Raw genomic sequence first — 14,482 nt, 5'->3', positions numbered from 1 at the left:
TGATCCATCGTTAAAACGTACGTAAGATAGCAAATTTACGCAATGAAGACAAAAAATTTCTTTAAAAAATGCTTAGAAAATCTTTAAACAATTGTATGAGGCAGATTAGAGTGATGACCCTGGGAGTGGGACTGCCACTCCAGAAACCACTTTGAAATCATATCTCAGAAAATAGTTTTTAATAAAAATAATAGAATATGATTTGTTCAGTAATCGTACCAAGTTTTGAACAATATGGTGCAGTCGTTTTCGAGAAACCATAACACTAATAGGATAACCTTCGTATCCATCCACCAAAAGAGATTTAGGGTTTAAATTTTAGTAGGTATTTAATGATCCATCGTTAAAACGTACGTAAGATAGCAAATTTACGCAATGAAGACAAAAAATTTCTTTAAAAAATGCTTAGAAAATCTTTAAACAATTGTATGAGGCAGATTAGAGTGATGACCCTGGGAGTGGGACTGCCACTCCAGAAACCTTTTTGAAATCATATCTCAGAAAATAGTTTTTAATAAAAATAATAGAATATGATTTGTTCAGTAATTGGAAAAAGTTTTGAACAATTTGGTGCAGACGTTTTCGAGAAACCATAAAACAAATAGGATAACCTTCGTATCCATCAAACAAAAGAGATTTAGGATTTAAATTTTAGTAGGCATTTAATGATATATCGTTAAAACGTATTATAGATGGGAAATTTGCGCAATTAAGTAAGAATATTTCTTTAAAAATTCGTAGAAAGTCAAAAGTCAATATCTAATACGTTCGTTGAATTCAATTAATTTATTTTGTTGTATCAATAGATTCCGTTCATCTAAATCAAACTTTTAGTATGAATTTAAAGGATATATATACCAATGAAACAAACAATATATCATTTTCAAGATAGTTTTTGTTTAAGAAGATTATCAGTTTTTCCAGAAACATATCGTTGATCTATTTACTGTAAGTTCCTTAAATCAATTTCTTTAGGTTTAATAATAACTTAAAAATAAATTTGAATTCCAAATTCATCATACATATATAAAATAATTCCTAAAAAATGGTTTCGTCTATAACTTAACTTTGGAAAAGTTTTACTTCGGTTTTCACGATATACCATGCAAAACTGTTTTTCTTTTTTTATATAATAATAATAATTGTCTTTATTAGCCAATATTTACATCTACACTCATAAACAACGTAAAATCAAAAAATTACGTACAAAAGTCAATAACTAAATATATAATAAAATGCATTTTACATTTTAACTGAAGACACACCTCTTGGTCTTTCTTGGACAGTCAGAGTGGAGTCTAGTCACGATAACTCAATAAATATTGCAACGAAAACAAATGTAAAGGAGTAAAATACAAATAAATAATACAAAACTGAAATTAAAGAAAACCAAAACAAGTTCCGACTCAAATATTCAGAGAAAAAAATAGAAGTCCCCCTATAAAAGAAATCAATCTATAGACATTATTTTAAATTGTACTGTCCTAAGTTGATAAGCATGTTTACAATATTTTATTAAACATCTCAAATCTTTCCCGTTAATGTACTCAAGTATCTTACAGGCGGTTAGAAAATATTTATTAAAGCAGTCCTTTCTTATTTCGCATAATGCTGAACAGATAGCTAAAAAGTGAAATAAGTCCTTGTTTTGTGAAATTAAGGCAATCATATATTGAAACATTGTGTTTAACCTATGATACTGTGACTAATACTTTAAGATTAGCAAACGAACAACCTTTAAATTATCTATGCTATTACTATCCAAAGATCTCTTATGCTGAGAAAATATTTGTTAGAAGGATGTTCATTTAATTATTGCAGTTACATTTAAGATAAAAACCAAAAATAGTATATTTATTGTATTACTGTAACTCTGTATTTCAAATTTCTTTGTAAATATATAAATACAAAAATAAATATTCTTCTGGGGTTCAGTGCTTGAGCATGATTCCAGTAGAACTCATAAAAAACAAGTGTTCAGATTTTCATTTCTACTCACACGCCCATTCTTAATATTAATATTCAAGTTGATATTTTTAAATAATCAGTTTCCTGCTAGAATCAGTTACTACTATTTTAGGCCTTAAAATAACGAGAATTGTTAGGCTTTAGCAGGAAAAGCCTTTAAAACAAACAATTATTTTTCTTTCAGTCTCTGGTCCATAGGTGTCATTCATCAAGATCTTTTGAATGTGTACCTGTCTTCAGAAGATGTAATAGTTAACATAAAAAGATTACAGAATCACTTACATAAGAAAATAGGTGAAAGGAAACAGTAGAAAACAAAAATAATTAAAACAAAGAAGAAATTTAAGAATTTTTTTTTTTTAACATTATATTCATAATCCTGAAAAGCTTATAAAACTTATGACAGCTGATATTGGAAGTAGGGGTTCAGAAAAGAAACGACAAAATTTAAGAAAGAAAGATTTTTATTTATTACATAAAAATAAATACATATGTACAATGGAGTGCCAGTACGAATACGATAACCGCCAGCATAATAATTACATAAATTGTAAAAAATATACATCATAAAATTGAATAATGAGGCAAAAAACTCGAGAAAACCTCAGCTGATAAACAAAATTTAAAAACTCCACTAGTTTTACTGGATAATCCACGTCTGGCGTAAAAATACAAAGTTAACACGATCCGTGTCATGAGTACAGTCATATTTATTTAATGCGTTGAAAACAGATAAATAATTTATGACAAATGTAATTCGGTAAAATATATTTCTACCAAAAAAAAAAAAAAAAAATGAGCCAATTTATCAAGCAGAACAAGTACCCGGAGGGGAGCGCGAATTTTCTAAATAACAGAACTGTAATTCTTATATTTACATTGGGCAACATTTATTTTCAAATGAAATAATGATGAATAAGTGATTCAAATAATGTAACTAACGCGTAAATAAGTAAAATCTTGAAAATAAAACTTGATAAACAGTAAAAAAAATCAGTAACATTTGTTATTACCTGAACGTAAAAAGATTTTGACACTTTGTTACACTATTTTGAATGTTGCAAACCCAGATGAACTGGTAGAATTCAGCGGTTGGTAATTTACTCCACGTACAAATTTATGAATCTAACATTATTTTCACACAGACCCACATTCTCTTTGCCTCTACTGCAGCAGATCCTTCCACAAAAGAGTTCAGTCTAGACTCTAAAACTTCTCTTGCCTAGACACCTTTTTTTTTTTCTTTTTTTTTGACATCTACGAGGAAATCCAACTGTTGTTAGGCGGGCCCTCCTTCACGAATTGCCTGCGGTAATTATCACTAAATCGAAGGAAAGCAAACATGATAATTGGATGGCTTAATAGCAAGAGGCCTACTTCAGTACAAAAAGTGTAAAATAAAACTAAAAATACATCCGTTTAAAATGTTTTTATTAGGTTTATAAATTTTTTACAAGAATTAAGTATTTTCTTTAAACAGAAATCAAAATAAAAACTTTACAAACTCACTGTGACAATTTATCACTAAATATTCTAAAATGTTCCCAATTATTCTAAAGTAAAAAGAATAAATAAAAATCAGTTAAAAAGAATACTTAAAATAAAAAGCAAAACAAAACCTAATGTTCAATTATTGCTAAAAGTATGTATAAAATAGAATTATTTTTGGCAGTATACTTACAAGGAAAGATCAAACAATAAATGATCGATTATAAATAATTATTTGATTATTAATTATTATTGTTTTTTATTTTTTGTTGAGGTTTAAATTTTACTTACAAGGAACGCCTGAAATACTCCTGCCTTACTTTTGTTTTTTATTTTAAGGTGGTAACATGCTTCTTAAATAAATAACTTTTATTCTCTTTTTGTTTCACATATATGTATATATTTTAATTTTGTAAAATGACTAGAAAAATGATTTTTTCACAGCATGCATTTGAATGTGTGAGTGAGTAGTGTTGTTTACAATTAAATACCTTTTCTTCAATTCAAAAGTATTTATTATCTTTCATGTCTGATTAACAACTTGGATACAGCAAGACCTAGAGCAGCCACTATTGCTATACCGATACCAGCCTTCCATAAAATTGAATCTCCGCTCAATAAACTAAGCTCTGTCAGATGGCTGTAAAAAAAAAAATTAAATGTTAATGCAATTTTATTATAAAATGTGTGTATTATTTTTTATTTTAATAAATATTATAATAAAATGTAAAGTCATTGTGTCTAAAACTAAAACATTAACACGAATAATTTGAGACCAAAGCCTAATAAGGTGGGTTTACTGAATAACCAGGTTAAATTTGGTTACCTATTTTTTTTAAAAACGCAACTAAGATAAAGCTGAAACACTACTGTAATGAAACATTGGGTTTAACTCGCGGAGGAACTGCATTCCGCCCTCTACTGAAGAACTGCGAACTCTGGCTGCGCAACGAACAAGCCAGCCTGGAAAGCCAAGTGTACTGACAACAATCAATGTCGGATTATTCTGTTAGAACTAATACTTATAAGAAATAAAATTGAAATTCTGCAAACATAAAAAGGTACCGATGAAACACTCGAGGGTCCATATGACACTCTTTTTAGTTCGTCACAGCATGCCCTATTTTAAAACCGAATTCAAAATACTTTCTCAACATTGAGTCATAAACACTTTAAGAAAGAAAAATCAGTTTTCAAGCTAAATTATAATTTTAATGTACTCTCTTTGGTATCTTAAAAATAAGATTGCCAATTTAAAAACAAAACAAAAATCATTTTCAAGAGAATTAAGATGAACTTAAGGTCAAAATGTCCAAATAAATTATTTAAATGCGGTAGTCCTGTTCATAAACTAAGGATCTAGAAGGTTAATTTCAGTTTGTATAGGTCCTAGTCTTATGTCGAGTTGTAAACCAAATATTTTAGTGATGGTCTGTTTATTTTTCGTGGCCTTTGTTAATAATATTCAATGTTTTTTAGTTGGCTGCAATACTTTTTTTTTATTAATACCTTTTGTAAGTTTAGGTTTTGTAAATGGATTAGGGAGCCCTGAAATATAAAACTCATACACTTGTTGAAGGTATTTCAACACCATTTAGAAGAAAATGCAGGAGAAAATATATATTAAAAAACTACTCTACTAAAGCATAAACATCATCATGTGGACAATGTATCATGATCACTCAGATAAATCATAGCATCTAAACGGAAAAAAGGGGTTTCTATCAAACTTTAGTTTAGTGCAGTGCACGTTAATAGAAAAATGATTATTACATTATAGAAAGCTAAGTTTAAATTGGGGTTATTTCAAAAAGTAAATTCCATTACATTTAGCTAGTAGAAATGTCACTATTTAGTTAAGTATGCACTTTCAAGTAACAAATGATTGAATTATTCAATCATTGTACCAAAATGATTACTAAAGATTATTAAGTTATTCGAATATTAATAAAATGGATACTAAGAAAGGTAGTAAATTAGAACAAAATTATTATGTGCAATAACCTCTTCATCAGCAGAACAACGCAGGGGTATTTATTGCCTTACTAAAGTGAAAGTAATATTCTTTGCATTGTGCTTTACAAAAAATAAAAAAATTGTTTTAAATGAATAACTCACAAACCTTGCATGACGATAGAAGAGTATCCATGCTGCATGAAAACGACTGACAAAAAAAATTATTTTAGATAAAGTGACCAAAAAAAAGTTTTGTTAAAATAATGTACTTATTCAGGTTTATTTGTTTATATTTTATTTTATATGCTTATAATGCCTGTATTTCTCCCTGCACTTAAAGAAACGACAAAATATTCAAAAAAATCATGCATTTCCAAAAGAAATTCTTTCTAATACATCAAAGGTTCCGGAAATAGAAGATTTGAAGTTCCACTAAAAATGGTTTTATATTTTCAAGTTTATTGCACAAAATGTTCAACAAGATTTACTCCTCTATCAAGTTTTAAAGCCGTTTTTTAAGTCGGTAACTAACAAACAAGGATTTTTACAGATGTAAACTACCATGTACGGCGGAGAGAACCATTCTTTTTATCTCTGAACAGAATAATATTAGTAGTTCATTAGGAGATACAAGACTGTGAGAGTCTATGAAAGGGTGTGAAACACTTACGGAAACGCAGCCATTGTTGCTAATTTTTGATATAATTCTTTTCCATCTCCATTGACTGCGGTGTACTTGTGTGGAGGAGCAAGTCTGTGGGCATCACAAAAATCTGATGGTTGTACAAGATAATCTTGTCTTACTTCACCACAATCTGCCTTTGAGCAAACAAATAATACAGGAATTCGGCCAGATTCAAAATATTTCTGAAAATAATAAAAATCATAATGATCCTCAACATTCATAAAGATATAAAAATTTAACTAAAACATATATTTAATATTTTACATGGAACGAGTAAGGTCCCAAAAAGATTCTAAGAGTAATGAATAAACATTTGTGAACTTTATAGTATTCCTTTAGACAGTTTAGTATATTGGCAGACCAAATTAAGAATATTATTTCTGCCATAAAACATCATATGATTAATAATTACAGACTCTCTCTCTCCTCTAGCTCTACGGTCCTTGATGGACCTTGGCCTCCTCTCTCACCAAAGCAATCCTCCTCCATCTCATAATTACAGACAGAAATGTATAAATAGGTAGCAACTTCTTTGGAATAGGGCGCTGGATTTTAATAAAAATAATTATAGTTACATAATCTCTTCAATTCAATTTAAATTAAAAGTAAGAGATTATGTTAATATAATATAATTAATATAAATGTTAATATTTGTTCTTTATGTAACTGTGAACATATCGAGGATAATTTTCATATTGATGCCCAAGTCAAAAACGTCTTTTCAATAGAAGATAATTGACTGTTTCAGAATCTAAGGTAAGCAATTCAATGATTGGTTTTGACTGGTTGATTTCTACTTAAATGCTTGGCGCTATAGATTTTCTTTAGCGTATGATTAAAATATTCTTTTAAATATTAATAAAATAAATAAATAAAATAAAAAGAAATCAATCAATACAAATAAATAAAATTAATAATAATCAAAATCATGTAACAATTTAATAGAAACTACGTTTTTTTAAAAAAATTTAATAGCTAATTTAAATGTGTGAATTTCATCTTATGAATTTGCAACTCCTCAGACGGTGGTCGACCGTGAGAAGTGACCTGCTATTTTTTTTTTAATTGTATTTTATATATTATTATTTATAAATAAAGGCAATAACAATATAAAACATAACTTCAATTATTTAAAAAAACCAACTTACCAAATAAATACGCGCTGCATATTCAAAAGATTTAGGATTTGTGGCATCGTAAACTAAGCAAACAACATCACAACGTACATCCGAAGAACCTAATGGATCCGATGCATGTCTTGATTCTACATCTTTCATAATTAGATACTTTTCTTGACCATAAACATGAATGATATTGATTGTGCGCTGTGGCACTCCTTCAGCATCTTCTTTTATTCTCTAAAGTAAATTTATCAAATTAATAAATATGAATTGCTGATTTTATCCATTATGACTTCCACTACATTTGCCGATTCAGTGTGTACAGAATCTTTGTAAGTGGATATCAAACTATAAACCTATTATTGATGTGAGATGATAGTTCGGAAGAGAATAACAAAAACATGCGTGGTGTGAGGAATAAAATCCATTAATTATCTAGCTATGCTGACCCTACCACACCTTTAATGAAATACAGTTCATAAAGTATTATTCATTGTTTTGGTGACTGATTCATTAATCTTTTAGGAAGAAAAGAATATTGCAAATTTCAGTCACGTATGTTAGAATGTTTCTTTTCCTTTCTTCCTAATAGCTCGTAAAATAACTAGAAAGTACCTACCGAAAATGAATGTCCAATATGCCGTCTACTAATCGTAGATTTACCAGCACCTTTGCAACCAATTACATGACACTGATATACATTTCTTGTAGATTGTTTTTTCAGTAAGTCTAATTTCTTCTCTCTTGTAACTAAAATAAATTAACAAAATTTACTTTACAACGTTAATTTGTGTGATGAAACGTCACGGCTTAGGCCTCATGTTTTTAAAATTCAACTTTATTACAATGATGCACGGGCGAGGAGAGGGCGGAAGCACATACATACTGATAGGTACAATTTTTCCTAACAAAAATTAATTTATCCGACTTAGCACGGATGTTTATTGTATCTCTGACCGGTTTCGCACTTTCATCCATCATTAGAGGTTGATTAGATCAGTTTAGTGTAGAAATTTCGACGTCACTTATGTTTAAAACAAAGGAACTATAGTTAATCTAATCTTCAAAGTTTGTGAAACTTTTACAAAAAGCGCCAGCATCTAGGTCGGATAATGATCACGTAAGGGCCTAATGAGTTTTCTTAAAAATTTCCATTACTTTTATTTTTCCAGCATCCGGAGGAAGATTGAGACTGTTTGGAGAATAACTTATGCTTCGAAATGGTATCAATTTTTAGAAAATTTATCTGTCTTTCTAACCGTGACATCAGAATCGAATTCGGGCTAAAACTTTCTGAGTAAAAACATTTTTATTGGAAAAAAGTATTGATTTTAGAACAAAAAATAAAGTGACGTCACTTAAGAACAGTGGAAAATATGAAGTTGGCCAATACGTCATTGAACTCCACTTTAGATGTACTACACACAGTAGGTCTATGGACAATACTTACTGGTTCACCCTGTATATATATATAGAGAGAGTTGCGGATGAAAGTCTGCAACCGGTCAGGGATATAATTAACATGCGTGCTATGACGTATAAAATCAAAGATATAATCATTAATTTAGTAACTCACGGTTATCAAACCGGGCATCTTACAGTACATAACCATACCGATTCACACGACTTACACATACCAAACCATATACCAAAGTTTTACCTAAACTTATACTAAATAAAATATACCAACCCTGTCCCGATGTTACCTTATAAAATTAAAGAGTTATTTTCCTAGTGGGAGAAATATTTTTACAAGAAAATTAAGAAGTGTAATAAGAAGAAATTAAAAAGGAGTAAAGAAAAAAAGTAAAAGAAGTTAATGTATTAATGGAGATTTTGTACGTTTCGTTTGTAAAGGAAGTATCCGTTCTAAGACCCTCGGACTAAAAACTGACCTTTATACATTGATTTTCTGAGTTTGTGCGTGCGCGCATTTGTGTGATCAGCATAAATTGAAAAACAGAAAATCGTTGAAAATTCATAATTGATATAAGTGACTCAGAGAACGTGACAATAAAGTTTGGTCAAAAGCTGACGACTGAAAACTCGACTTTATTAAGAATTTTGAAATTTTCTCTAAAAATTCCAACGATACTCTTTAATTTTTATATATAATTGAAAATTCCAGGAATTCTTAAACTAGTTTTAGGGAAGAAATAGAATTAGGCTTCTCTCTAAAGTGTTAATTAAGTATTATGTGCATAATATTGTAGGATTTAAATATGTTAGTAAAATTTCAAACTTCAAGATACATGCACAATTGAAGTGCCTCAACACCTTTTAATGTTTTTTAGTGATTTCATTTTCTCACAAATTCTTAATTTCGAGAACGCGTTTTATAAATTGCGGAAAGATAAATCATTTGACTATTCGTATCAGAGTAATTCGTTAATTAATGTATCTTGTTTACCATGTATTGCTGATATCTGATTTTCACAATCATTAATAGGATAGCCAAAATAAGCAAGATATTCAAAAGTTGTTTTCACATCGGTTACAGTTGTTAAAATCCAAAAGCAAAGAAAACCTTGCAAAGTTATCCATTCCTAAAAATTTATAATTCAAACATTAATAAAAACAATTTATTTTATGTGAAATATTGTGAATAATAAATATACTAAAACTCAAAAGCTTAGGAATCACCTTTTCATTGGTAGGGACAATATTTTGTATATCGGTTCCCCATGCTTGTGCTGGGCACGTGGTGAACAGCTGGCTCAGTTCTACTGGACTTAGAGCACCATCCCTATCTTTGTCAAATCTCCAAAACAATTTAGTGAAAAATTGGCTTCCTTTATGACTTAATTCTGTGGTGCTTCCATGTGGCACTTTTAATCTAAATAAAAAATAAAAAACAAACTTCTTTGATTTATCCTTCGAAGCACGCACATTCACTATATCTCTGACGGTTACCAAACTTTAATCCATCATCAGAGGTAGATTATCAGTTTGTGTGAAGATTTCGACTTCACTTACATTACCGTCTCGCACTTGCTGACTCTCGAGTCAGTGTGGGTGTGTGAGAGGGAGCGAGAGTGAGGATGACCCTTGAACTGGAAGTTCACTAGACCAGGCAACCGCACCCCAGTGGGAAGCCCAAAATGATGTCAACAATTCTTACTCTGATATTTCTAAACACACTTATCATGTTAACAGGGGTCTGCAGAAATAATTGATTGCAATTATTTGAATTTAACGATTCCATAGAAAATCTAAGCCTATATCTTATTGAGGAGTAAGAATCCTACAACAGATCTTTTAGCAGTGAATTGTCTCCATTGTCACTCCCTATTCTAATCAGGCATTAGATCTTCTTGGTCGTAATGTTGGTTCACACTTACTTTACTTATATTTCTCTTTATCCACAAAGCGATTGGTGGCAGCGGTGGGATTAGTTCTGTCAACGGCATGGCATGAATGAACTCTAAGCGTCTAATCAATGTTATATGAATTTTATGTGATCCTCTTTTATCGCAGCATAGGAGTTTAGTAATATAAATGTCATCTGCACTCATAGCTGACTTATTTTACAAAAAGGGGTTGGGTTTTAATGATTCAACATATTTACAATATGTGAATTCCACATTGTGTAGTTTCCATATTTGTTTAAATCAAGAAATTTAAACTACATTTTTATGTAGCAAGTAACTTATTGACATACGGTGGGAATAAAAAGTCCTTGGTGAGGTGTAACTGGTCGTTGTAACCAAACTTCCGTAACACCGTCCATGTTGTATGACTTCTTCCTCTTTGGATAAACAGGCAGTGAAGATATAAAAATCCTGAACACAAAAAAATTATCATAATTCAAATTCTGATTAATTTACCATATTTTCTGGGGTAAATTAACAAACAATACCCAACAATGTGATGCAGTTATTAGGGGAAACACCGCCTACTAAATTTCTTTTCAACACTTCTTTAACATCTTCCATCGCCTCTGGCCGTAAAGGCATGTCAAAACATCTTTTTTGGAAAGCATTCAACTCGTAATCATTTAATAAACCATCATTATCTAAGTCACACACCTGGAATAATAAAAGAAATATGCGTAAATAAAATAATTAAAGACCACCTTTAATTTTATAGGCATACAAAATTAGTTATTTACCATAAATATTCGAGTGAGAGCCTTTTTGCATTCTTCAGTCAACTGAAATATAAATAAATGTAAAAACTAGATTGCAAATTTTTTGAATAAGTTTTTAAGTTCTGATCATTTTCAAAACCAAAGTAAGTTGATGAGGCATGATAAGTGTAAGGAATCCGCATGACTTACGGTAGAAGTTTCCAAACTGTAGGGTGTCCCACCAATGGAAGGGCACGCTCAGCTTTAATCAGAAATATCTTTTTAAATATCCACCAAATTATAAATATTAGGTATGTTTCTCATTACTCCACGTAATATGCAAGTGACGTTGAGAGATTAAAGGAATTATTAGGGCACTCATTTTTATTTCTTTTTAACGATTAATTCATCTAAGAGAGAGTTATTATTGCTAGTTTCAGTCTTATTATTACTTTTGTTGGATTTTTTTTTTGGATCTATAGTTTTAATTCAAAACTTTTTTCTGAAAAGTTAGTTTTGGTTCAGTTCTGGTGAGGTAGACTTCCAGAGGGAAGTCTAGAGAGTCTCACAACATTACGTGTATGGTTTTACGAACAATATAAAGCAAGAAATAGTTTAATACGTTAATAAGACAACATAATTTTTTTTGCGACTACAAATTAAGTACTCTTTTGCAGTACTACAAAAAATTAATAAAGTGAAATATACAGAACAATTCGCCCACGACACCTAATTGGTAGTTGGACGTTAAGCCCCGCCTGAAAAAATAGGCGATTACTTTACTTTTACAGAACAATGATGTAATATCAAAAGTTTTTATTAGTGGCAATCCGTTCATTGAGATTGAAAACTCAATTCTCCAGATCTACATTAATATTTCACTGAAAAATTGCATTCATAATTAATTATAATGAACTTTCGTATAATTTATAGACTGGAGAGGTACAAGTTAATGGTCAGCATCTATGTACGAAAAATGTACCTTTAATTAAGTTGACAAAGGAGAGCCCTTTAAAATAAGCCAAAATGGTGCGCTCATAAAATAAACGAATCAGAAGTATGACAGTAGATGATAAGTAATTAATTGGCGAGGGTCAAAACATTGCTACTTAACAGTGATAGCTTACTGATTTGCTGTTTGAACAGCTCTGCGGCGTTCTTTTCAAGAACTATAACGTGGTTGTTTAAAGAAATGAAGTATTAAATCGAGAGTTTAATAATGATTTTCTTATGCATCAATTAAGGGTTGTTAATAGAGAACACTAATATTTAGTCATCGGTTAACGTTTCTCTAAAAGGCACCGAAAAGTTCGAAATGTAAAACAGAGCTATACGTTTAGAATAATTGAGTTTGATTTATATCTTTGGACCTCGTCAAACATTTGTACTTTATTACACAATTAATAGTTTGTTCTAATAAAGTTTGTCTCCTTAAATTCTTTTGATTATTTCATTGTTTTTCAATACAGACAGTGAATATGATCGTAACTTAAAATAAATAATCTTTTTAAATGTTTTCAGACTGCACATTGTCATCCTAAAAAGTATTGTACACTGTACTTACATCTTGTTTTTCTGTCACGTAGATGGGTGCTGTAGGATGTAAAACTGCCTTCTGTGCATAATAGAACATTTCACTTATATTTCTTAAGGATTTTGCAGAGCACTGCAAAAATAAAATAAAATAAATTAAAATTCTTTAAATCAAAACCAGGCAAACTATTCACAATAAAAAAAAATTATCAAAATGTAAATATTACCTCAACAAAACTTTCAATTTCAGGATACTCCTCCATTATCTCTTGTGCTGCCTAAAGTATGCATCAAAAAATTTATAACACATGTTTTGTTTAGAAATTTATCAAATAAATAAATAAAAAATTAACAAAAATGTACTCACCGTAACAGTTGTATCATCAATCAAATCTACTTTATTACCCACAAGAATAATAGGACATCTTGAATGTGGTATAGCATCACGTAGAAGAGGTAGCCAATGAGTAGTTATTCTTAACAAAGTTCTTTCATCTTCTACGGAATATACAAGGCATATAACATGAGCTCGCCTTACTTCCTCTAATAACTGATCTTCAGTCTGTTCAATAGCTACAACAGAGAATTTCTCTTTTTGTTTAGCAAATAGAAAAATATAAATAAAACTATTGAAGTCATTTAGGCCAACTCTTGAGCGTTTGTATTTAAATGGTGAATACATACCTGAGTAATCAACTATGTGCGTAGGAACCATTTCTGGTGTGACATCAGGTGGTATGGTAATTTCTTCAGCCTTTGCCGGCACATCTTCAGGAAATTCTTCGCTGACCAACGATAAAATAAGCGACGTTTTTCCAACACCTCTTTCGCCCAAAAGAAGGATTCTAACGTTCTTTCTTAAAGTGCTTCTGATGACCATTATTTTAACTTGGCAAAACTATTACAGTTTTAAATTCCTTTTAATTACCTAGTCTCGACATTTTCCAAATATAACAATATTACTTTTGTGAAAGAGTTAATCTCTCTAATTTGTACTACTGAAATGTCAATAGTGAAATTATTAATGACTGCTGATGGATAAACGGCGGTAGATACTTCGATAATTATTTTTACAAAATGTAATTCCTATCATAGTTTTTCTAACCCAATAAACATTTTTATTTCCAGCACACTAAGCACATTCACTATTCACACAAAATAATAACATTTAATACAAGAGTACGCCCCACAGAGAGGCTCACCACACACGGTACGTATTATATGAGCAGATGAGCACCGCCACAGCTGACACGACACACACAACCTGCCATTCGTTTCAGTTTGCCATTGACATTGAACTCTCGGAGGGGGTAACTTACTACTGAATCGTGGCTTTGGGATATATCCCCGTTAACTCAGTCTTATCTTTCAAAATGCCAGGTAGATTGAAATTAACTGTAGTATCCAAATGTAATCAAATTGTAAGCTGATAATAAAATATTCTCATAATATTTTCTTGTGATCATTTCCTACAAAAAAAAATTACATATAATTCCAAGTTCTCTCACTTAAATTCTCCTATATAGTGGCAAATTTTCTTAAGATCTACGTCATACAGAATTTTACCATCCCAGTACTCAGACAAACAAAAGAGTCTATTTCTGAAAATTACTTTAGGAAACCTAAAACGTGTATCCCGCAATATTTCCTCACCCACGGTGA

The 14,482-nt window shown here is 30.4% G+C and overlaps 1 protein-coding gene across 2 annotated transcripts; it reads right to left on the bottom strand.

The window, feature by feature from the left end:
- Positions 1–3,382: 3,382 nt before the first annotated feature.
- Miro (mitochondrial Rho GTPase) lies at positions 3,383–14,214 on the bottom strand. 2 transcript variants are annotated; one of them, XM_074116078.1, is made up of 14 exons: positions 13,505–14,214; positions 13,188–13,393; positions 13,048–13,098; positions 12,852–12,953; positions 11,330–11,371; positions 11,078–11,246; positions 10,880–11,000; positions 9,862–10,054; positions 9,629–9,764; positions 7,838–7,968; positions 7,246–7,455; positions 6,083–6,279; positions 5,579–5,620; positions 3,383–4,096 (listed from the first exon to the last, which is right to left on the bottom strand). In XM_074116078.1, exons 1-14 carry the CDS (start codon positions 13,698–13,700, stop codon positions 3,973–3,975), a joined length of 1,920 nt encoding a protein of 639 aa, XP_073972179.1. In that variant the 5' UTR covers positions 13,701–14,214; the 3' UTR covers positions 3,383–3,972. The 2 variants fall into 2 exon arrangements, with proteins under 2 accessions (XP_073972179.1, XP_073972180.1); XM_074116079.1 differs by lacking the exon at positions 5,579–5,620 and having other exon boundaries at positions 13,505–14,190.
- Positions 14,215–14,482: the final 268 nt, after the last annotated feature.

Source organism: Rhodnius prolixus, unplaced genomic scaffold, assembly GCF_049639745.1.
Source record: "Rhodnius prolixus isolate KJV_2025 unplaced genomic scaffold, Rpr scaffold_13, whole genome shotgun sequence".
Classification (NCBI taxonomy): Eukaryota; Metazoa; Arthropoda; class Insecta; order Hemiptera; family Reduviidae; genus Rhodnius; species Rhodnius prolixus.
This window is presented reverse-complemented; position numbering and strand designations above follow the sequence as displayed.

Coding starts and splice junctions, on each gene's coding strand:
- Miro (XM_074116078.1), bottom strand. CDS start 13,700: ATGGTCATCAGAAGCACTTTAAGAAAGAACGTTAGAATCCTTCTTTTG. Junction 9,765..9,861: donor TTGTCCCTACCAATGAAAAG/GTGATTCCTAAG, acceptor ATAAATTTTTAG/GAATGGATAACTTTGCAAGG. Junction 6,280..7,245: donor ATGCAGCGCGTATTTATTTG/GTAAGTTGGTTT, acceptor TATTATTTTCAG/AAATATTTTGAATCTGGCCG.